At 44.5% G+C, this 25,774-nt stretch overlaps 1 protein-coding gene across 1 annotated transcript in view; it reads left to right on the forward strand.

The window, feature by feature from the left end:
• LOC122407441 (opioid-binding protein/cell adhesion molecule homolog) overlaps nucleotides 1–25,774 on the forward strand; it is a 116,829-nt gene that overhangs the window by 80,482 nt on the left and 10,573 nt on the right. The window contains exons 3-6 of the mRNA XM_043413647.1: nucleotides 10,759–10,966; nucleotides 11,976–12,134; nucleotides 16,884–17,012; nucleotides 18,387–18,524. Coding sequence (XP_043269582.1) covers nucleotides 10,759–10,966; nucleotides 11,976–12,134; nucleotides 16,884–17,012; nucleotides 18,387–18,524 — 634 coding nt within the window. The remainder of the gene's footprint in view (nucleotides 1–10,758; nucleotides 10,967–11,975; nucleotides 12,135–16,883; nucleotides 17,013–18,386; nucleotides 18,525–25,774) is intronic.

Genomic DNA, 25,774 nt, shown 5'->3' on the forward strand with positions numbered 1-25,774 from the left:
ATATTCGCTCTTTTCCGTAGGGGTGTAATCCTGTAAATACGCATCCACGGAAGGAAGAATTTTACATGGAAGAATTTTATTTTTCCAGCCACAATCCGTACCCTCGATAGCGGAAAGATGCATTTGAATTCGCGCACAAATTTCAATGAAGCGAAGCGTTGCGATAGGACGAAAAAAACTTTTCCCAACAAGAACTACTCGCGCGTTTTACGCGAGGGAAATCTGATAAATGCAGTACTGCTTTCAGCTTTCAGGTGAGAATTTAAAAGAAACGGGAATTGGAGAAAACCGGGGCAACACTTACGTGTCACGTCGATTAATTGCGATAGGCCCTGCCAAGGAGGAAGCTGCGTACTCCAAATTAATTATGCGGTGTAAAACGCGAAGGATCGATCGAGTTTATCCGTCTTCGTCGTTTCACTGTGTTTCATTTCGCTTTCCGTGAAGGCTCGGGGCCAGGGGAGAAAACACTCGCTCTCTCCGTCTCTTCTTTCGCCCGGTTTCTCCGGGGTCGCGATCGGTGTGCTGTACAGAATTTATCCAATCCATTTTCAACCTCGAGAGATCGAGTAAGAGGGAAAGAAAGAGAAATAGATGGGAAAGGGCAAGCGGCGCGCGGAGCTCGATGTACGCTGAGTATATATAAATAAAGAGATTAAACGACGATTCGTCCCGTCGAGGATCGGATCGCAATTCCCGTAGACGGCGCATATGATGAGGTCGGTAAAAGTGCTCAGGTGGCTCAGGGCTATCGAGGCCAAAACCAGCTTCCACTTCCGTCAAATTAACCTTTTTCCATCCTCAAACATACGACAGGATTCATTCGAAAAATGGTCGAGTTAAAATTCTAGAAATTAGCTCTCACGAATATGCTCGCCCCTCGACGCCCTCGCCGGAGAGAAACTCCCAGGACGGCCCAGCGAATCACGTTCAATGTACTCTGAGACTACAGAGCGCTCCGATGGCGCACAGTATGTCGAATAATATGGGTAGTATAGTGCCAAATCGATGTACTAAACGGGTTTAACGGGCCAGGAATAATTAGGCTGTTGGCGAAAAGCCGAGAGCCCGGCTTCCTCGAAGGGCGTATGTATACGTGTGTAAATACGGAAAAAGAGACATACAGGGGGTCCCCGGAATACTTGCTCGAACATCGAGAGCTCGGGGGGATTTTCAATAGGAAAGTTTCGAGTCCGCAGCCATTTTGTTTTCCGAAAGACCCTTGGCGAGATAATAATTAACATTAATTAGCTAAGAAACGGTAATGGAGCTTCGAGTTGGGAAAAGTGCCCGAAGGGACTATCGGCACAGCCGCAGGGTCGAGTCGAGGCTTTTTTAAAACTTCTCTCCTGTCGATCGCCCCGCTCGATCGCTCCAACGATTCATCAATCCCCTCTGGAATCAATTCTTCAAAAAAACACATTACGAATTCTTTCCTCCTGAGAATCCTCGACGAAAAACCTCTCCGCAGCCCCGAATGCCATTTTCAGGACTTCCAGTGTATACGCGCACACACATGTGTACAGCATTTCAAGGGAAAGGGTAGAGTTTCTGTACTGCGAGGAGATTCCAAGTGGAAGTCGTTTACTCTCACTCTATCCCGTGCTTCAGCACTCTGCGAGACTCTCCTGCTTCCCTATTACGTCATATAATATTACGAGACCGAGAAGTCCGACGCGCATTACATACCCTGGACCAATTTACAGCCGAATAACTCGAAGCCATTCGTCTCTTCGAACGAATCAAATCCGGAATAGTCTCTGATTTCGTTTTGTATTTCTATCCAATCGCTGATTAATATAATCGCAGTCGCTTCAAAGTCGATGCATCTACGGACGTTAGTACTTTGAGTATTGGAAAATTTGGCATGGAAAAACGAAAAAGTTTGCTCGATTCGACGACATTCATCGCTCTTGGCTCGTGACAATTCGAATTTTACTGCAACGAGCGTTAAAAATCTAGTGTAAATCACCAGGTTGAGGTGTGAAAAATAGTGGGAATAAAAATAAATTCGTTCCGATTAAGGTATTCCTCTCACGAACCCGAATATTCTACAAATAGCTGATTTTTAATTACAGTAAAGTAAAAGTGCATGCGAATAAATTTGCGAAATTTCAGGTCAGGTTATCGAACATTTAATCGTAAAATTTATAATACGGGAGCTTATGAAGATTTCATCGCATCACAAAATTTCTATTCAATAATTCATGTACTAAATAATTCTAAATTGCCGATACGAGCTGTCTCACAGATAGAAAAAAATCTAAGGAATCCATAGCGACGATAAAAATAAAGGGTTGCCGAATGCTTAAGGAGGGTGGATCGCGACGTGACAATGTTGCCATGCTAAACCATGTTAAAAATATAAAGAATTTCAAAATGATAAGAATTTCATAAAATTTGGTAAATGTATTCTTTAAAAATATATAAGACGATACACATTTTTTTAGATTTACCACATAGCTCTCGAGTAATTGAGCACTAAAGTTCACGTGTATAAGCATAGAGTTTACATATGTACAGGTATAAATCTCGTGCATAAGAACTTGGATTTAACGCTCAATTATTCGAGAACCATGTGGTAAAAAAATTTGAAAAAAATTGTATTTGTATACTTGATGCCAAAGAATGTTATCACCAAATTTGATAAAATTCTGATTATTTTGATTTCGTGATGCACTCTCCTTAAAAGATGTTAACGATTGAAGTGGGAAAAATGGCAGAAGCAGAAGCTTTTCCTAACCGCGACTTCTCAGAGGTTAGGAATAAGTCAGAATTTGGCGTACCCCAATTTGCGACACCGAAAAATTCTGTCATGCGAAAGGAATACCTCAAATGATCATTATTCTTGATCATAAATTCAAAAAAATCTTATACTGCCTAAGGACGAAAAGTTATGAGAATGTTTTTCGCTCTACTCAGAAATAATACCCCTGGAGATCGAGCCTCCGGGGAAATGTCGAGTTGGAACTTGCTTAATTTATCATTGATACTTCTGATGCTCGATGCGCGAGGACACACCGTTTTCACGCTCAATTTCATGAATTAATGTCTCATATATGTTCGGGCAAGCCGAAGGGAATAATTAAAAGGAATATTGAAATTTAGATCCACACAACGATCGGCGTTACGGTGGCTGGCAAATGGAGCGTATCGTTTATGGGATTCGCGGTTTTGTTTACGATCCTCAGAGCCAAATTTCCCAAGGTCATTGTCCAGTACCTTGGAGCGTCAGGGGGACTCGACTCTGTTTTCCAATCCTGAAAGCAAACGCGCTCCGGTTAATTAATACGGACGAATACAAACGTCGATTATTCATTGGTCGAATCTTTCCAGCTGTCATAAGGTTGCAGTTCGATTCGCTCACGTGTTTTTCCCAATGCCGGCCCCGGCTCACGCTTCCGCGGTAACCACAAAGCACGTTTCACTGCAACGGAAGAGTCGAAAAAAAGGAAAATATGGAAAACTCGTTAATGCGAATATCCTATTCGAATACACGTTGCTCCTCGCACCACCCTCGTTGGCGGCTCTCCATATTCTCGATCCACGATCAACGTTTCACGTTCCGTGACCCAAGTGACGCACCAGCCGAACATAATGAGCGCCGGCAGCACGTTCACCCCAACGATCCCTCCGATCGCTGCCTCCCTACGGCGACGCGCGTAAATAAACGTGTCTGTTCACTCATAACGGCAAAACTTCTGCGCGATTATTCATACGACGCGTCTCGTCGAAGCTTATCTCTCGCGGTTTTTATGGGATGGGTCCCCATAAAACGGCGCAGTGTCATTAGGAATAAATAACACACCTTTTTCTCGACTTTTGAAACGCGCTGATTTTTCGAAAAATCCTTTCAAAAGAAGCTACGAAATTCCCCGCGCGAGTTTGAAAAATCTCTTCGAAACGATTTTCCTCAGTTTTTTTGAACTTCGAGTGAGAGAAAACCTGGCGAATAAGAACGCTTGAATTTCCATTGAATCGTGAGATTCTCTTGGAGTTGGCACGAAATAAATAATTAGATTTGATAGGATGTTTGAATGGGAGTTGCGAATCGGAGAAAAAGGCATCCGAGAAAAGGGAGGTCTGAATCCGATTGTGTTATCCTGATAAATCATTAGTCGATATATTCTCATCGACATCGAGAGGCGAAAAAGGGGCGGTTGGCACTCGAGGACGACTGAATTCGACGTGAAATGAAAACAAAGAGAACACGATTAAAAAGGAATGGAAAGGGAGGAAAAAGGAGGAGGAAACTTTGATTATGGCCCGACCGCGCCACAGAGCCAGAGTGCTATAACTCGTGTACCCGCGACAAAGGAGGATCGATCCTCGTCGCGTGTTTCGTGACGTGAAGTAATTAACTCCGCTCGACACTCGCGCGCGTATACCGTCCCCGCGTCCCGACGATCCCTCGAGTCAGACACGGCGAAATAAAGTGAAACGTGGGAGCAGGCTTGAGAGAGGTAGAAAAGCTGTTACGCACGCGTTACGAAACACGCTCGGTCACAAAACCAACAATGAAAACGAGACAAGACGACACTCGGCTCACTGGTGCAGCAGCGCACAAGGTACACACGCCACGCTCTCCCCCGCAGCGGCTGATTACGTGCGAATTTCATTCGGAGCGCAGTCTCAGACCTGTGATAACGGGTAAGAACAGATCGACGATAAGTCAAAGCAGGTTTACTGCGTTCGCTGTTACTCACGATTCGCTACTTCGAAATCCTCGGGTTTTGAGGAATTTCGAATAATCGCGATTCCATTCAGATCGTTGAGAGTTTTTTCGGAATATTATTCAAGATTTTCGAGGGATAAAAAGTCGTGAAAAACATCCCTGAAAACATTTCGTTCGAAGAAAATGTCGAGAAAATGTATTTTGTATTGAAAATAGAAAAAGAGCAGGAAAGAGCTCGCGATGGAACGGCTATACTTGCGTCCTGTCTTCGGGCGCTGAAGAGAAAAACTTACCACGCATGAAATGAGCGATGTGAGCACAGCTGCGATTCCCTAATGGTTAAAAACAAACGGTACAAATAAAAAAGTGAATGACAAAAAAAGGTGAAAAAGCTACTAACAATGATACTGAAGCGAGAGTTTGCCTGGGGAAAAAATTTATCTACATATCATTGAAATGGAGGTTGAAAAAATATGCAGCAAATAATATCTCGAGATGAACGATGATGAAAAAATGTTAATTGTCCCGTTGTTTTGGCATTTTTTCCTCAATTTGAGTTCACAGTGAAGGACTCCAGGTTGAGAGCATTTTTTACATTTCGATTTAGTAGAAACGAGTCGTTAGTGTGGCTGAATTACGTAGCTTGACTAGGAAGTAACGGTGGAATATAAATCAGTATCGCTAGCGAGGGCAGTTTGTCGAGGAGCCTGAAACCGATTTATTTGCCCGAGTCTCATTTCCGGCTACTGATAATGAGATGTTTATTCAGAGAAGGTTCTCTGTGTTACGAATTCCTGGAATTTTATCATCCGTGTATGATGCAGATTGAGCTCGATCCAACGAATTATATCGCATATCAGCAGCAAGTTGGAAACTCTCTGCTTCCTGCTTTCGTTCGTGGAAATTCTATTGGCGCACAACGAGAATCGTGTCCAAATGCGGAAGGTCCGTCTCAACGATTATTTTCTCTCATAACTTTTGATTTTTATTCCATTTTTTAATACGCGTATTCACACAGCCGAAGTGTGTCGCAGGCCATCGAAAATGAATGGCGAGCATGGAGATCGAGCTGCGTCTTTGAAGCTCCAATCAAACGCGGTTTAACTCTGGAACAAGTTGGAGCTGGGCTCTTTTGGTCGAACTCGAGCTCGATAGCTCCGGTACGGAAAACAGTATCGAAGAATTGCGCACACCAATATATATAAACATTCGTATGAGAAAAAATGGTTGAAAATGTCAGCAACTCGTCGTCTTGGATGAAAACACGATTCAGGTTGGATTTGCTACTTCCTTCGATAAAAGCCCTTTGATAAGAGACTGAGAGAGAGGATTCTCTTTCCATCCAAAAGCTGCGTTGCTTAAAGATTTTTCGGAAGCTTCGATGCACTGAGCAAGTCGGAGAGAAAAAGGAAAGAATCGTGATCGGGGACACGAAAGATTGAGATCCTGCAGTGTCCTTGACAAGATTCTCTAACAGGAAAATGAAGTGAATAAGAAAAAACTGTATCCGAAGCAATATCGCGAATGGCCATGCGAGAAATAAATCACGAAATATTGAGTTCTCTCCCATGTGATTGTGCGCACTTCGTCCTTGTTATGGTATTCATCGGTTAGTAACAGAGCCCGTGCAACGCGAACCGCGGGCGATAAGGATGTGCGGAAAACTCGGTCCTGCCACGAGGATTGGCTGGTGCTTTAAAATCCGGAAAACGGTGCGACGAAGAAAGTCGTGAAAAAGGAGATTTTTATTGTTTTATTTTCCCCTGAAAATACGCGGATCCATGAATTCTGCAAAGAGCTCAAAATGCAAGTTTTGAGGGTGCCTGTACGCACACATGAAAAGTAGTGCCGAGGGTGATCGTGCTTTCGAGCCGGAAAGGAAAATCCCTCCGAAAGTCTTGCTCGAGCTTGGAGACGCGAGCGACTGAGCAAACTTGGCCTGTAATTCATAAAGTAATGGCGCCGTCGTCGTTGTCGTCGTCGAGGGTGGGGCGAAGGGCGCTGGCGAGGGAGGGAAGGGAATGGAGGGCTCACGAGCTCGAAACTCTCAGAGAGTGGAGAAAGCTCCTCAGGCGTCGGAGAAGGTGAGGAACGAAGGTCGAGCGACTCACACCCTTTTCCGGATGATGGAAAGGGTTGAACGAGTGTATATGCGGACTCGCGAACGCTCTTAAACGCTGAGAGAGAGAGAGAGAGAGAGAGAACGAGAAAGAGGTTTTCTGTAATGGTAGCTGGCGGGTCGAAGGTGAGAAAGCTCAAGCACCGGAGTTTTGCAGAGTCGAGTTAAAATAACGATGGGAGTGAAGACTCGCGGAGGACTTTTGTGCGCAGCCCCTTTTCTCGTAATAACGAAGAGCCTTCATATCGTGGTCAATAACTAAAAAATTCGTGGGGTTTAAGTAATATAAAGGAGTTTTCCTGACAAAGGCTATATGCGAACGTAAAATTGCATGTCTGACTGCTCGTTTATTCATAGAGCTTTATGTTAATGGGCTTGAATCAGGGGGAAAAAACAGATTACGTCTATGAGAAAAGTTTCTCCCGATTTTCCAGCAATTTTCATTCCACCAAATCCGTCAAAAGCCTCACATTTATACTGCTTTGTTTGAGATTTCATTTATTTTGTATGTTATTAACGGTGGGAGTACTCGAACGTAACTTCTTCAAAGGGTTGAAACACGGAAAACTTGGCACTCCCAAGAGACACGGTAGCGCATGAAATTCCAGCAAAAATCCTTATCGCTTCTCCGGTTGGCAGGTTGAGTGGCACTCTCTCCCCGCAAAGTGATCCAACCCTGCGTAACAACGTGTTGTACGCAACTTTAGTTTTTTATATCCACGACAAAACGTGTGCACAAGTTTTAATTACCGCCCTGTCGTAGCACACGCGGTGGCTCCAACTCTTTCGCGGGATTCCAAGCCGAAATTCCACCCTCTGACGGTGGGCTTTGGAAAGCTTTCTCGATGCTCGCGGAGTGCTGAGACGCAGCCACAAAAGGGACGAAGAGAGACGGAGAGATAACAGGGGCCGATGCGCGGATGAAAAAAGGGGAGGGAACGAAGATAGGACGTACAATGGGTTAGCTGTTTGAATCCTGGTGGTAGGGATGGAAAACTCGCGGCTGCTAAGCCGCATTATTTTGCCTCGCGGAAATGAAAATATCCGAGCAAAACGAAAAGTAATGTGCGGCGACGTTGGCACCGGGGCGTCGTCGCCATCGTCGTCGTCATCGTCGTCGTCGCCTACATTCAGCACCTCTTTCTGTTCTGCCCTCTCTCTTTTTTTGTACAGTGTGTCTCGAGATTCAACTTCCATATTTACGAGTCCGATAGATCGTGAAATTCTGAAGAAAAAAGTTCTTCGCGACTTTTTACCTACGAGCGAGGTTTGTTTAGATGTTGAATTATTAAGCAGCAGCGAATGCGGTGCCTCGTGAGCAGAAATGGGCGGGGCGTCCTCGCGCCCCTTCCATTCTCGTCACCGGCTCCGCAGGGGCGGTGCGTGCGCTCTTCTTCTTCCCCATTGGCTTTTACTCATTATTCAATAATTAAGCAACCTCGAGCCGGAGATAAAAGACAAAAAGTCTCGAGAACTTTTCTCTTCGGAATTTCACCTTTTATCCGATCCTTTCAGTTCAATGTGCAAGACACTCTGTACGTATGTTTGTATATATGCGCGTGCATGCATAAATATTATATCATAACCACGAGAACACGCCGCGAGGATGCCGCTCGGCGAGGTTCTCCAGCCGAAGAACCGCGCCGGGCTCGTATATACGTGTCGCATGCATTCGCTTGGCAGGCTTGTTTATTTTACATTCTTTTTTTCACTCCCCTTTTCCACGATTCTCTCTCCCACCGCGCAGCTATTGCACCGCCAGCTCTCTCCTATGAATCCTCGTTTTTTTATCAAAAAATAAAAGCTCTCTACTTTATCGGCTATGGCTGGCAGCCCAGCGCGAGTGTGCACACAGTTTCTCACGAACCTTTGTGGCTCGAGCTGGAATGCAGCAGCCTCTCAGAACGCATCCATATCTCCCGCAGTTGGACTGACGCTAAATTGAACTGCAGTGAGAATATTGTTGCAAGCTTTACTGCTGTGGCATTATCGCTCTCATTCTCACAAGACACGAATGAAAACAGAACATTCCATTCCATAGCCTACCAAAGGAAACTCGGAAATGAAATGTTCTGTGTGATTCATCGTTCGAGGGAGAACAAAATAATTACAGAATTAACCGTCGGACGAAATAGTATTTATTGAATTTTTTCCACTTCAATTTCATCGAGCCGAGTATCGAGAATGAATTTTTCATTTTGTTTTCCAACGATTGAAAACCATGTAAAATATCGAGAGTAACGGAAAAAATGATTTCCAACGAACCGCCGAGCGTGAAACCTGGCCGTGGAAGCTTCAGCTTCAAGAGCTTTCGCGCCAATAATTAACGCCCGGCTTAATCGCCATAAGTGCACGCTCATGGTTTTATCAAACCGATCTCTCGACTATGTTCGGGCAGGCATTGTGAAAACTTCACTTTAGGTTTGCGAATAATTGCAACAATAAATAAACTATACGTTTTCACGAGCCAATGGATTTACCTCGTTTCGCCTATCGCACTTCCGCTCCAACTAATATTTCTAACAGCAAATGAATTTAGTATTGAATATTCATTTCGTTATCCGAAATAATATTTTCACTACCCTATACCCCTGGGCGCGGATACGCTTTCGTGACAATTCGTTAATTTAAAGTTTCCATCGAATAAGTCAAGCGAAATTTTCAAATGTAAATGAATATGAAGCGCCGAAAGAACGATAAACGGAGATGATATACCAACGAAATTTATCCCGATGAATTACTCGTTCGTGCCGATAACGACTTCTCGGAATGTTCTGTGATAAGCGAGCCGAAAGCTCGCCATACTTCGACCATGCGGTGTCCGCTATTCCAAATAAATGAGAACATAATCAATCGGATGTTAGATTAATTTTATTAGGATGTTCGTGAAAGGCTTTGAGGGAGCGAGATATATTTGATCAATTTGTACGGAGTGGGGGTCATACCTTTTGTTCGGAAACGTCACATAATCCATGCACTCTGCATCATTAGAGTTGACGATTTGGATGGTGCCTTAATTAAGTACGCGTACATCAACGCCGGCTGTCAGGACATTTCAATGGGAAGAAGGACAAAGCAACGTTTACCGTTGGAATGGCTTCGCGACGTTCCGACAATATAAAGGCCCTTTCTGTCTATGTCCCTGATCGTTTGGACAGTAGTCACAATGCGTATGTACACAGCCAGTCCTCGGAGAGGAGGACACGGAGGGCAAGAGAGGGGGAGAATGCGGGACAGAGAGAGAAAGAGAATTATTGCATACATCGAACTGACCAACCACGGCGTAATTTCTATGCATTGTGGTATAGATATTTTATTGGCTCAGGGAATATAATTCGAATTGCGTAGGCATTGTTAGTGCAACTGTAGACTGATTGGGCTGCTCCAAATCGATCCATTGTTCGACGCATCCCATCATTTCAGGGAAATGAAAAATGTTTTCAAAGTATTTTCATAAAATCGTCATTCTCATTAGATTTCTTTGGATGTAAATTATTCTGGAATATCGGAATCGACGAATGGGACTCCGGACAACCGTCGATAGTTTTCCATCAAAATCATTTACGATTTTCCTTTCTTTTCGTTCAGTTAACGCTTGCTCGTTGTGACTCGCCTCGATTTAAACTAATGTCTTTTAATTACGTTTCATTTGATGCACAAATTTGATGGGAAATTCGTTTGGACGAACATCTGATTATATAATGAGTGTGCTCGATGGTAGAACGCGGAACGCGCGTTATTTACCAAATCACACTTGGACCGCGTAACTAAAATGAAATGGTCGAATTAATGATAGCGGTGAGAATAAATTTGATTATCGAACGACATTTTTCGATGAATAAATAAATTCAAATTGCTCAAATCCCCTTTCAACCTTGCACAGACTGAAGCAATTATCGGAACGCATTTTCCATCGCAGTGCAGCGATTTTATACTAACGTTTTTCTTCTTCTTTCGATTGCAGGTCGCGTGGCTACGCGTCAACACACAAACCATCCTGACAATAGCGAATCACGTTATTACGAAAAATCACAGGATCGTCGTCACTCACACCGACAAAAGAACGTGGTACCTCCACATTAAAGACGTCAAGGAATCAGACCAGGGCGATTACATGTGCCAGATAAACACCGATCCCATGAAGAGCCAGGTTGGCTATCTCCAGGTTGTAGGTAAGTTTGCCAGCTTCTTATCTCCGAATACTATAATCGTCTCCGAACGAGCAGTACAACACCGAGGGAGATCGAAAAAGCCAGGGGAGAAACAAAGAGAGAAAGGGAGACGGAGAAAAGGGCTTTATAAGAACGGAGAGGAATAAAAAAACTTCGAAAGCTCTCAAGCCACCCAAAAGTTAATCAGCGAACATTGCCAGGATTTATTTCTTCGCGAGTCGACTCCCTATTTCTCGAGAACGAATTTTCGAAATAAAAATTGGCTTTTTCCAACAAGCTCCATTAAACTTTATCCTCATTTCATACTTTTTTAAAAAGCATTCCAAAAAGTCATTAAAATGTTCAAAAAAACGTTTGAACGCGTAAAACTCGATCGAGTTCTGCAAATCATCTCACGGTCTGGAATTTTCTTGATTTTTCTTTCATGCTGTTACCGGCATCGAGAAATAATGAAGAGAATAAACGTAGTCACCTATTTACACAATTAATGAGTAGAAGAAACATGCGAGATGGCATAAAAAAAAGAACAAAAAAGGCTGCACCATTTAAACGTATCGACCCGTCGCGTGCTCCCGCTCGATTGGAACTTTCAGTCACGTAACTGTGCTTGGAGAGCGTGAACAGAACGATAATACGAGCGATATCTTTTCTTCGATAATGACAGCCCGTTAATTCATTCTCGTTATAATCGGCCAATTGTTTAGAACTAAGTGGGACAGTATTTTTATCGGACGTGAAAGAACCTCGACAATAAATTGATTGTCACGACTTTTGCACTTGTGTGTACCGATTATTTGATTCTTCGAGCTCTGAACTGCCAAGATTTTCCATCAGATAGAAAAATCGAGATCGCAACCTCGTCGCGAATCGATATCGAAAGTTTGCAACTTGGCATTTTGGAACTTGGCAAAAGTTTCAGTGACTTCGAGACGAAGAAAGATCAACGCTACGAAAAATTAGTCGAGAATCGCGGAGGGATTAACAGATGTTTGAATAATCTGCCTGATAGTGCCTCCGGATATTCTGGACTATCCAACGAGTACGGACATGGTTGTCAGAGAGGGTAGCAACGTAACTTTCCGATGTGCAGCAACCGGATCTCCTGCACCGAACATAACCTGGAGGCGGGAGGGAGCAGAGAAGATACCGCTCGGGACGGGGGAAGGAGGTAAAATCTTTTGGCGAGTCAGTCTGTACGTGAGAGAGTAAAAAAGCGAGTATAAAAGTCGTTAGTTGTGTGATATTTTGATGGATTAACGAAAACGTGGTGGAGAATCGGACGATAGTTTTTGCAGCTCTCATCGAATTCGGAGCAGAGAAAAATGCGGATGATGAAGCGAGTCATTAAGGGGAGGAACGTAGATTCGTTTTCGCAGAGAAAGTCAGGATCTTCGAGACGAATATAACACTCGTTTCCTGCTGGAAGTAAGAAGCCGTAAGTCGTCGAGTGGGTTAGAAGCTCGTGAATTATTCGGTGACGCTGTTTCTACCTCACGTGGCGTTTATTTTCCGTAAAAGTGTTAATAACCTCGTAACATCGACGTGGCTCCATTGAAAAGTCTCGCTCGTGCTGGGCTCCGACCGGCCCTATTGTGCCCTAAGATGTTTCAGCTCCTGACGCCAGGCGCGCGCGAAGTCTCCCCGTAAATTGAATTTTCCCACGGGCTTCTCTCTTTCGGTATGCATCAACTTGTCCATCGTACAGTAAACTCGTCAAGTATTCAATTTACCAGCGCACACATTTTATCGAGAATAAGACGGTGAATAAAAGAGATTGTAAATAAATAATGAGGCCACGGAGCTGAAGTCGATATGACATTCGTCTAGTCGTCCAATGACAGCTTCCACGTCCAAGTGCGAGTTCTCGTTTCATTAGAATACTGGATTCTTCGGATGCACTTAGTGCAATGGATTTCACTGCAATTCGAAGGACTGCACATGTGTGCTTTTCATTAAATTCACCTGTGTGTATGTGCGTGCGTTTATTATATTTGGGTATCTAGGAGATTGGCTTTAAAGAGGCAGACTAAAGTCCCATTCTCTAAAATCCATGCGGCGGCAGCCTCGGCTGAAAATCGATTCATTTGATATAGCTGGAGCGTGTTCTTCAACGGGAACTTCCACTCAACTACCTCTTTCCCCCCCATTCTTGAAGTAAAAGGGAGGTTCTATGTACAGCGAGCTCTTGTGTCTTTCGTGGTTCATTGCATTCGTGTATGTTGAAGCTGCTCCGGCACTGTACGAGACTTGTTGCTCTGTGCAAGCAACCAACCTCCCCAGCCATCTTTCCCATGCTCAATGTTTTCCTGCAGCCTGCTCCACTCGAGTTTCTCTCTTACATGGAAACTGTTGGGTAATTATACACCCCTTAACACCCTGTGACACAAAGGAACGTGTCTCCGGGGAGACTCCCTTGACTTAACCGTGGATAAAAGGTACGCTCGCTTTCAATGCACTTCGCAGCATTCCCTGGCCCCGCTCTTAACGTGTGCCAAATCTCATCGACTTTCTCATTCCGACATCGCGTCCGCGTGCATTATGACGCTACATTGCTGTCATATTGCGAGCACTCTTCTCCAAAGCGCTCCCTGCTATTTGAGCCCCATTCGAACGCCATTCAGCATGCACGCTCCTGCGATCTTGACAATCCCTTTTCACCGGATATTCACAATTTTATCACCCCCCGTTTCAACCTTCCATTCAGAGAGATACGACAAAGAGAATCGTTTAATGTTTTTCACCAGCGGGAGCAATATTTCCTCATCTTCGGAGTGCCAAGCTCAAGCTTCTCAACTTCTTCCCTTTTCGTCATCACTATTTTCAATCTCAATGTCCAATGACGTTTCGCATGTGACAGGAGCACGTGCTCCCCCATCCGACAGCCTAAGTCCCCTTGACAAAGACACTCGGTCTAGATCCATGGAGCCAAAATAACTCAAATTCATATGACATATTGGCGCATCCAAGATCCACGTGTCACACTTGATCGGCATCGGTTTGTCGCAATTAGGACCGGAAAGACTTCAACCAATCATGCTGCGCTGCCTCGACAGACGCGATTAGTCACTTCGTGGATCATAAGCCAGACCCACTGATCGAGTAATAAACACACGAGAAAACATTGACTTCTTCATCTACCCGGCTGCCCAAGCTTGAACGAACGTTCAGGATTTCACATTCGATTCTTGTATCTTCGTCGAAATGGCTGGTCGAAATGGTAGAACTTGGAAAACTCCCCTAACCCTATGGAGATTCATCAAGATTTACTGACTCTGTCGACAGTGATGAATTCGGGTGAAAGCAGGTCGAATGAAAACAAACGTACATTTACGCAGTGAGTTCATATCAGTGGCATATCCGTTGGAGGGTCGAAAGCACAAACCTGAAATTTCATCTGCTCCAATGCTCTTCGAACACAGGCAACATATTCACGTTCTTGATAGCCCGTGATTAGCGAATCCCTATGAGAAGTTGAACTGGCGTGAGCTTCGAAGTGAAACTTGGCCTCGTTCACGTGGAGAATCCCTTTGGCAAATTGATCGAGATACTATTGAGTTTTTCCTGCTGAATATTCGAAGCCTTCACCATTTTGGCTCGGGGAAATGAAAATGCATGTTTTATGAGCTGATGAATGTTTCAAACGGTCCGCAGCGAGTCTGCTCACTTGGCTTCACCGTGGCAACTTGTCCATGGCCAGGGCCAGAGTGATATTCAAACGAGGAGAACGAGTGTGCACGATTGAAACTCCGGTAGCTCGCAGTAATACACATATAATAACACGCGGATGGCTGATTCACTTTGTATCAAGGAAACAAATGGGTAGCGTTGGGCTGTGCGAACCGAGCCACATCAATGTTGGCCAGCCCCCGCATTATTTCTAAATACAATATGCTGAGGGTTAGTCAGCTGTTTCCGGTCCTAAACGAGCGAATCAAAGCGGTGAATCGTTCGCTCCGATTATACCCCGCGTATTCGTGTCTTCCGCATGGTTAACGCGTTCAACGAAATTAAACCTTGAAGGTACTGCACGCTCGTGGGTTTATACACGAGTATTCCAATGGGGATACACCGTTGCTTGATTCACTGGTTTGGAAAACGAGAAATTGGCTTTTTGATGCGGCCGCGTGTTGACTTGAGGTTAAAGCCGGCGAATCTGCATTCGTTTAGCGCCGAGAAAACTCCCGGTAAATGCAATAAAAAATGTTGTATGTTCAATTGGGTCCAGTCTGCTTTGCGATTCGTGTGTTTGAGTAACTATTCCCTGCTCCCTTCCCTCCCGCGATACAAACGATACAATGAGAAAAGCCTTCCATTCATTTTCACGCACGTTTATGTTTATCCGCAATCTCGTTAGCGCTGTCTCCGGGAGAGTTCGTGGCATATAAATAAAGGCCTGACAGGCAGGAGGCCTGAATGTATGGGCCGAGGCACATGGACACAGAATTCGGGCGGGTGAATCATCTTCTCGTTGGCACGTGAATGTAATCGTTGTTGTTCGAGGATTCCGTGGATATTGTTTGGCCACTGTGAGGTCTATCATCCAACAGAGCACACACACACACACACAGACACACACACATAGGCGCATTTACCCAAGTAAAATGGTGTGTCAGGAGGGGCAACTGGGAACAACCGTAACGCGCGTATCATGATAGGCACGTCCGACTCAATTATCACAGGGGTGATAAGCTGGCATGGGATCAGATACGCTTAGACGTTGTGTGATTCATCGCAATAATTACGTGAACACGCAACGTTCCAAGCACATTCTCCATTACCTATTATATGATCGTATACATAACAAAACTGTTGTTGATGCTGGCTCCGGGTGTTTTGCCCCCGTTGGGGGCCTGCTTCCTCGCAGGATCAGTTTCTTCCTCCTCATTTTCCTACCCTTAATCTCCCCTGTGCCCTCGTCACGTTGGAATTCTCGTTTGGGCTTCTGTACAATAACTGTAAACGGTTTGTTTATTATTCCGGGAAAACCGGGCTTGGGCTTTGAGGAATAACAAGCGTTTTGGTTAAAACACCTCTTAATTACTGGCCGAGCGATATTTCGTTGTTCGCTTCAATTTATTCACTCATGCGTTCGTTGCCAGTCGAACAAACAATTTAGTATCAAAGAATCCGGCTTGGTTATGTTTCGAGTAAAGTAAATCACGAAGTAGAAGAATTTTCTTTTTTTTTTTTTACTTATTGCCAGTAGAAGTTTCGTAACCAACGGAAATCGTGTACGAACCTTCATATTTCACAGTATTCGCACTTCCTGTCTATTTTATTTTTCCTCTCCCAACATATCCGCACTGAACGCGAAAGCGCGAAGCGAGATCACTATGATGTGTATTAATTGTTCGCTCCCTCGGATCTCACACCCGGCTTTTATGAATTATGGCAGGTGTGTTATCGAGCAGCAGGTATAATCCCACCGAGATTCTCTCTCCCGGCAGAGAACAATAATTGTTTCATTATTCCCTCGTGGCCAGGGGCAAAGGTCTGATGATACAGCGAAGAAGAAATTAATCTACCGTACTGTACCCTCGTCGAGCTGTAATCGAGTCCATGGACGAATCTTCGGTGCTTACTTATGATTGTCTTCGGAACTACTGCGTGGCACGCCCTCACTTGCGAGAGAACATCTCTCGCCACGGCTTTAGACCTAAGAACGTGTTGTGCGATGTGGCTTCTTATTTTTTTTTTTTTAACGATCATTTCCACTGATGATAGTCTCGTGGAGCAAAATCCGAACATTTTCTATCAAAGTTTCTTCACCGACTTTATTCACTCTGGCATTTTTGTAATTTATTCAAATTTTCTCAATTATACGAAAATTTGGTACAAGAGCGAATGGTGGTGACATGAAAACAAAATCGTCGATTCAGGTTTGATGGGAATTTTAATAGAATCGACCGTTTTTCAGTGGCCAGCGTAAATGGGTCAGTCTTCAATATAACGAGGGTGAACAGACTGCACATGGGAGCTTATCTGTGTATAGCATCGAACGGAGTGCCACCAACGGTCAGCAAAAGAATAGCTCTCATCGTCCAGTGTAAGTAGTCAAATGGATTATAAACCGTGTGAAATAATTGTGTTTGGTATTTTCTAAGGTAGGAATACTGAGAGTTGTTGGCAGAGTTTTTGGGTACGCGACGCAGTTGCGTTGAATTGAATCCGTCCGATTGTTCATTGTGCCTTTATTCGTGAAATGTTGTTAAATCGCATGGAAATAGGCGGTTCCGCGAATCTATATTTATACGGAAGAATATCGAATGGAATGAAAAGATGAGTTCACGGTTGATATCCGTTGACGAGTGTGACGTTCTCGCTGACGCGATTCCCCGGTGGGATTTCCGTCGCGCCGGTTCGCAGTCGGAGTATTCGAGTGACAATACACTCGTGAATCAAAGCGGGGGATGCCAAGAGGAACGAAATAACGACGAGTCGCGTGGAAAAGGAAAGGAGAACGAGAAACGTGCAGGGGGGAGAGAAAAAATAGAGAAAAACTTGTATTTATAGATGAATTTCTTGCCCCTTAGCAATCGGGCGGTCCAACAAAACTGGTTTTCATCTCGGTCTGTTCGCGAGGATTCATTCGCGCGTGATCTCCACGACCTCGGGATTTGTCGTTCATTCTTCCCCCCACCAATACTCGCACGCGTTTTGCCTCATTCGTCTCCTGCACGTATTGATAACCCGTCCATAGATATACCCCGGGGATGGTAACTCCTTCGTAGGCGACGCGTTGGTTCAACTCGCAATTGGAAAGCGCTTGGTGAACATCGTAAAAAAGCGAGCGGAACGATGACAGGGAACGGCGAGCGCGGCGAGTTAAATTATTGTTGCCAACGTCCAGGCTCTTCAAGCTCGCGAGGATTTCCATCAAAAAACGAGAATCCTCCTATACATCTTCCCCAACGAACCAGCGATAATGTCACGCTTGTCCCTTTTTTCTACCTTTTTGGCCCTCTCCTCATTCGCCAAAGCGAAAACGATGGATATTTCTTTGGTGCAACGAGCTGTCCGTGTACCGGTGGGATTAACAGCCACATATCCCCACGCCCCTGTCATTTTCTTCATCGCGTCTTGCCTTGCCGCGGGCATCGGTTTTCATTTCATTGCTTCCGAAGCTTGTTCACTCGAGCTTCTTCCCTTTTTGTTTAATTTTTTAGTGCGATGCGCCATGAAATGGTTTCCAATTTAGCAAAGCTCGTGGAGAAAACGGGGGTAGCACGAAATTCGCGACTCCACTGATGCTCCAGCGCCTTCTGGGCTCGACAGAAAACCTTCGTTTACACAAGCACTTTTCATCAATCATCCGAACCCGAAAAAACTCCAGCATCCTTCATTATTTGTAACCCACACCTTCCAACACTTTTAATAATGCCAAAAATCTCGTCTCATCTATTGTTCAATCCTGGTACAGTTCAACCAATGATCATGATACCGAATCAACTGGTGGGCCTTCAACTCGGACAGAACACGACGCTCGAGTGCCATTCCGAGGCATATCCACAATCGATCAACTACTGGACGAGAGAGAATCGCGAAATAGTCCCAAACGGTGAGTAAACAACGCAACTACCACCGCTATTAGTTACTTAATAAGCCAAATGATATTGCAATGTTGGCCTAATTAGCTGTGAATCAAGATTCTGCGAATGGAACACTGCGATTATAATCGGTTAATGCACTGGGAATAAACCAGCCGCACAATCAAGCTTCCTCGGAACCGTGCGCACACCACCCGGCACAACACCAAAGCGCTCGGGTTCTCTTCTGGCCGTGAGCATAAGCTCGCATTCTGAGAAACGCTCGAGGTCGATCGCTTAACCTGCATGCAGATAATGCCATCCGGATATATACATTTGGCCATAAGCCACTCGGTTCTCTGTGCACGGACAATTAGACAACGCGTTGTGTACCGCAGCCACCCCTTTCCTTCCGGGGATGGAGCGCAGTCACTTTAAATCTTTGTTCTCTGGTAATGAAGCTCCCCTGCACTGGGGAACCGTCATCAAGACGTTCAAGGTACTTCTGGATCTTTACTCCCAGTCCCCGATGCACGTGCGAGCCTTGTACCTGCACAGTTGTGCACAAGAAACTCGCTCGCGCAGTTCTCGGATGCTTGCGCTCGGGCTTGATCGCCAGGTTCATTAAGCTAATCGACCCGGTGTGCGATTACGCTTCCTCGTGGATTCACGACCCTTACCGCTTCGAATAGCGTTTTGTTCTCATGACTTACGCAATTGACGGAAGAAATAGAAGCCCCGGGGGAGAGTCGGGCAAACGCGAGGGGCACTTAAAGGTGGATAAATTCATCAGACGTTGGGTTTAAATTGTGGACGCCTGTCCTCAAGCTGCTCGCAGACGGAGTCGGGCTCCCTCCGCCCTTTGACCTGGCTTTACGAGCGCTCGGTCGCAAACCGAAATCATAATTTTCATCTAGAATAAGATCGAGTATTTCAGATAAAAATTAGCACCGAGGAAAAAACGTTTCCTGTCATTGAGCTTCGGACTTCGACGTGCAGCAGTTTCCTTTATCGCTGCAAGCAAGGTGTGCCGAAATATTTGAATGTTTTCGAAAGTTGGGAGCACGCGAAGTCGCATGGGCCATAAATACGTCGGATACAAATAGCCGGGTAAAAACGCGGCGCTAATCTCACGTTGAGCCGAATTTTCTGTATCTTGATCTGGAATTATTACAATTATTGTTATTGATACATTAAAAGTGAAATCTGAGGTGGATTTTTCAGGACTCGTTCGAAATGGTGAAAATAACGGCAGCGAATTTTCACGGTGTTAAATTAAAATGTACGTTATTCCTGGCTCACTCCTCTGACTTGAGATTATTATTAACTTTGCTGGGGTTATTTGAGACTTCAATAAAAAAGTTGGAGAATTTAGTTCGCGATAATATCGTGCGCATTGCGTCGAGCACAGTTGTACTTGACACGCGAGAAATTATCACGTTTCTTCACTGCCCCTCGTCCCTCTTGACCCTTCATTAAAACGCTGGGGATGGGGGGCGAGCTGGAACGAGAGGGTTGAAAAGAAGGAGACGAGCGTGTGGCGCCTTCGCATCCGGTCGGGTCGAAAAACTCTTTTGCACTTTTCCTGTACGTGTGGCCCTCTGTGGGAGGGTGTCACGCGACGAAAAAAAAGCTGAGAACTCAGCCCTTTTCGAGAGCAACGTTTCTCGCGCTTTTTACGCCGAATTATGGGGTGCGAATCGTTTATGCCTCGCGAGAAGGGTGGGAAAGGAACGTCGAGAGGACGTCGATCTCCTTAAAGCCTCCAATTCGATAGTGCTCCGAGCCTCTCACGTGAGCAGCGAAAATGGTGCTTGCAGCCGGAGAGCTCAGCGCCTGGAGTTATAAGGGATGGACGTTTTTTCATTTTCATTTCCGCGCAAACAGCCCGTGCGTTCCAGCAGGTAGTTAATAATTAAGGACACTCGAGCTCCATCTTTTTTACCCCGTGAAAGAAACAAGTTGGAAATATTTCATGAGATAAGCTCGCTAACTAAATGGATTCTTTTTCTCCATCCATGAATCCCTGGGGTAGAAAAAAACTTTCGAGAGTTCCATTCGGTTGATTAATAATTCAATAATTAGCAGATTTCATAACAGAGCGTTTACTCGCTTTATGACTATCAACTTAAGTTATTTTCCATCTCAAGTACGCAGAATATTCATTAGCTTCAAGATTACCGTGTCAATGATTTCACAAATCTTAACATTTTCTCATATTTCTTTTGATATTTCGAACCTATTAGTCCTCCGGTAAAGCGTATTAAAACAAGAGCAATGGAAGACAGCGAATGCGATGCTCGACTACACCAGCCCGTTTGCTAATGAGCTAATTTGGAGCTGGTATTCTCGCACATGTGTTTACTTCGGCAATCTCGGGGTGTGTACGTCTATATACAATTTAACACACGAGACATTCCGTTAGGGGGTGTAAATTTTGCAGGGGTCGGTTAACCGGGAATGAGGTGATACAGAACCATTTCGTGCCGAAAGCGAGAGATGAAAAGGGCTTACGCGAAGGCAATGAGGGAGACAGAGGGTGAAAGCATTGCTCGCCACACTCGTGAAAACTGTGCTCGAGAGTCCTGTCTATATGTTACATGAATCGCGAAAATGCAGCCCTTACCCCTGCCCCCTCTCAGCGACCCCGTGGTTTCCTCTGTGTAGGATCATACCATTACCCTTGCTTGTCCCTGCGCCCACAGCGATGGAGTATCAACGATGTAGTGGCTTCGAAAAAGAGTAACTACGTGAAAATGAAAGAAATCGGATTTGGTGGGCTTGCATGTGGTGAAATGAGTTTTTCACCTTCTCTCACTCTCTCCCTCTATATTTTTTCTTACTCTTTTCTTCTCGTTGCCTTCGATACAATCAGATCACAGCTCGATCGCTTTTCCCGGCACACACACACGCATGCACACACGCGCGTTTACTCTGAGTCACGACGACCTACAAAGGAGAAAAGAAAAATGGTGAGTGAGTTCTGTAAGGGATGCTGCTTTCTATCTCTCTTCCCTCAGCTCCGCCACGTTTTTCACCGCGGTACTCTTTATAGCTTCCAACATATAGTTATACCTGGTAAAACTTGAGTTCCGTACCGCTTTTCTCGTCCCTTTGATGCGGTGACACCTTCCTCAGTTACACCAGATCCCGGGAATGCCCTTGCCATTCGATAACCCAGGAGTTTTCTTACTTTTTCCATAAGCTTCCACCACTTTTCGTCAGGCTTCTTTTTTGACAACGGAAATATCACTTTGTAATGATTCCAGTGAAAATTGCTAGATAAAATAACTGGAATAACGAAAATACTTGAAAAAAAGCAGGGGGAGTATGCGTCTTATGTAGTTTTGGATGTGCACTTTCGTTAACGCGAAAGCGCTCCACCGGTGGCCGCCTGGCGGCTGAGAAGCGTACTACGCGAAACTCGTCGCCTTTCAGACCTCCTTTCCTATTATTTTCTCTTTGTTTTATCAACTTTTTCGCAGAGCGTCCCGAAGGCTTGGGCGATTCCGAGTTTCATTGCATGCTCGTTCTCCAATGCATAATGGCGAAAGTGGGAAACCGCAGCGAGTCTCGCTATATCGTCGTGCGTGAGAGTGAGCAGCGCAGTAGCACTCTGAATACTTTTACCATTTCGAGGACATGCACACATTCGCATAACAAAATGATGAATCGATGCGGAATACGAAGAGAAAAGCTTCACCGTTCCAACCTGTATTATGCAGCCCTCCCCCTCACTCTCCACTCTTTACAGTTGTATCGCTCGGGAAGGGGGACCGAAAAAAGAAAAATCGAATAGAGACGCGCTTCCGGATGGTGGGCAACACTGTGTGTGCAAGTCACCGTGTAAATCCGGATCCTCGACGTTTTTCACCACCCGACCACTATCCCTTAACGAACAAACACGCGCGGGGGAGAGATTCAGCGAAACGAACGTGTACTCTCTTTCTATCTCGTCGCGTATTCCTCCCAGTGCCCCTTGTGTTTCGCGATGTATGTCGCGTTGATGTCCGATCCAGTCTCTCGCGCGCTCATATATAGCTTTGTTCTGCTCAGCTCTCAACTTTTCCCGCATCAGATCGAGTTTTTTGTTTTTTGTTTTTTTTTCTCTTCATTTTTATTATTATTATTTTTTATTTATTGCCTCGTAAAGAGAGTTTGGTTCTCGTGGATAGAGTGGAAAAAAAATCGACTTTCCGATGCTCCGGTCTTTATTACGTGGCGCAGTGGACAAAAACATATTCGAGAAAGGGCTCCGATCGTAGGAAAATCGTGATATGTTTTTTTCTTCAATAAATCTCATCCCTTTCAAGCCGAGCTCGGGCAATAAAGATCGTTGGATCGTAAACTTTTGAATAGCAAACTTTTCATTCTCGTCGATGTGAACTTATGAGACTTACGGTCATCCGGGGCGTCCAGTAACAGATGAAAGGATATCCGGGAGCGCCACGACGGGAAACCTCTCGTTGACAGAATCGATCTGCTCACAAATCTCTTGTTACTGGATCCGAGAATCATTAATCGATCTTTGATTAACGGTACATCAGGGAATGAAAAGTGGGGATTTCCTTTTTTCGTTAAACTTTTTTTTTCATTTTGCTCTTCCTCGTCAAGGATGGATACGATTTTTGGATCGTCTTGTACTCTGTAATGATCGATCGTAATGGAGAAACTGTTATAACAAAGTGTATTCTCGTAGAGAGAGAGAGAGAGAGAGAGAGCGAGAGCGGAAGGACAATGGAAAAAAGGGATGGCAAAGTTTCCGGACTAGTGAAAACCGAGATTGGTACGTGCGGAGGCCGTAGGTAGCAGTGAGAATGCATTTATGGAGTGTGGCTTGGGCGAGACGAGTCTCATCGGCGCGAGGCCTCCGGAAGAAAAACTTTCATCGGCTTAGAGTTTGAAAAGCAGATGAAAAAGTTTAACGACGTTGAACTACGATCTAAGCATTGCTCGTCGACGATAGGAAACCTCCTGAGTGAGGTACAACGAGATAGAAGCAGAAAAGGGAGCGAGTCGCGGAGAGAAAAGCGAAGAGCTCCTCCCTCTCCCCTTTCTTTCTTTCTACGAAAAATGCTGGATCCACCATCGCGCTGTTGAATAAAACTACTTCTTCTAGTGGTAAAAGTCTCCGCAGACCCAAAATTATGTCCTCGATGTGGAAAAGCACACTCCACCCTTTATTTTTTATCCCCTTCTCCCATACATTTGTATGTATATATTTATGCGATTATAAAGCTCAGTTGCTCCCATTGACGCTCACAGACCAACCGTGCAGTATCGAGACTCGGACGACACTTTTAAAAACTGTTTCACAGCTAACTTTTCGACGGAAATCTTGCAGAAAAATTCTCAAACTTGGAGAGAAAAATTCATGGATGTACTACGTGAGGAAGTTGAAGAATGAAAAAAAAAAAAAAAAACAACAGAAAAAAAATGAAAACAAAAATAGAAATAAAACTAACGCGCGCGTTAAGCTCGGAGAGAAATCGAGAATGAGGAGAAATTTTGACCAACTTTTTCCTTCACCATAAATCGTACGACGCGTGCTCGTGAAACACAGAACGAGAATAGGAGTTTCGATCGTGACCTGAGAGAATATATTTGGGGCGGGGTCCAAATGATCTGCAACAGTAACATGAAAAATTGTTTATTTAGTAGATTAAAAAAAAAAAAAATAATTTTTCTTGCATTCTGTATCAACGAGATTAAAAACTCGAGGCTCCAAATTGTGGTGTAACGTCGTTTTGTGAAAAGCTTGCAATTTGCGCCGCCAGATGTCTCATTGCGAGGGGAGCTTTCGCGGTAAAGAATTCGCGAGCTAAAAGTACATGACGGTGCAATAGTTTTCTACTGAAAAATCAAAATTTCGATGTTCCCATTTTCAATGAAATCAGAAACGACATCGTTGCATCGGAGATTTGAATTTTCAATGAAAAAACGGGGGAAAAGGATGGTTTATGTGCTGCAAAAAGAGAGAAGTCGTAAAAAAAATCTCACTGAATACTCGCACGTGAAAAATACATTTCGACGAGGGAAAACGTAAGCGGTTTTATAACTGAAGAATTTAATCGTTACGATCTCGGATCCAACGAGATGACCTCGGTCCATGTTTCAAAATTAATCGGAGTACGTATATCCGCCATATTGGATCGAAGTATTCTCGCGCGCAGCAGACCTCCTGTTCCGGGTTCTGGTGCGTGAGGACAATGTGTGGAATCGAGTAAAATTTACTGCAACATGGTACAGTGGTTGCGGGCTTGCATCGTCCCAGCGTTTTATGGTACCCTATTCTCCTCGCATTTTCCGTTTACAACGCGACTCTCAACTCCGCTGTACACATATCCACAGCCACGGACCAGTCACCATCAATGCGACACAACCTCGTGAGACTATCGGATTTTTTTTCTCATCCTCCTCCTCCCTTTCTTATCTCTCTCTCTTCTATCCATTATCTCGGTCTCTCGTTTTTTTCAATCGTAAATATCGCGAATATCGATATCGTTGGAAAATGGTGAAAAACATCAAAGAATAGACTCCGAAGTAGCGAAAATGTGAGGAAATATTGCAAATTTTCGAATCATTTATCCACGTGACCCACCCCATGAAACACATTCGGAAAATATCCATAATACAGAAAACTGCCAAATCTTGTTGAATTTATAAACCAAAGTACGTCATTTTTTTTCGAAATTTTCGAACTTTTGGAAACACTCGACGACCTAAAAATGTCGATTTTTTTCCATAAACTTTCAAGTTCATACCGTTAAATGATGATAATTTTTTTTTCAATCGAATTCGAGTTATTTTAGTCAATATTGATGAAAAAAAAAGTTTCATTGTTTCAGGCTTCATGGGTTTTTCATGCGGCAATTTGAGACGATATTATCAGATGGTAAAACGCATGGGGCATCGGAGCAGCGGCATGTGGGAAAGAACATTTTAACAAGAATCATTCAGCAGTGTTTACGCGGTAAATAGTGTCGTGTATCGCCGTTAGGTTGCAGTAAAGTTTGCGCAAGAATGGATCGAGTTGACGGAGTATGCGGAATGTTCGCATACACGTCCGAGTAAAAGCGGAGACTTTTTTCGTCTCTCTCGCGCGCGAGTGTGTACACAGTGATAGAGAGATGGTGGCGGAAGTACCTGTGCACACACGTTGGTGTCGTTATGAGAATCTCGTAAAAAATAATCTCACTCAGCCTCCGGGTGTTCTGCAGTGAGCAAAAAAGCTCATTCAACGATTTTTAAAGCTCGCGAATATCACGCTCTCCCATAAATA

Source organism: Venturia canescens, chromosome 3 (assembly GCF_019457755.1).
Source record: "Venturia canescens isolate UGA chromosome 3, ASM1945775v1, whole genome shotgun sequence".
Classification (NCBI taxonomy): Eukaryota; Metazoa; Arthropoda; class Insecta; order Hymenoptera; family Ichneumonidae; genus Venturia; species Venturia canescens.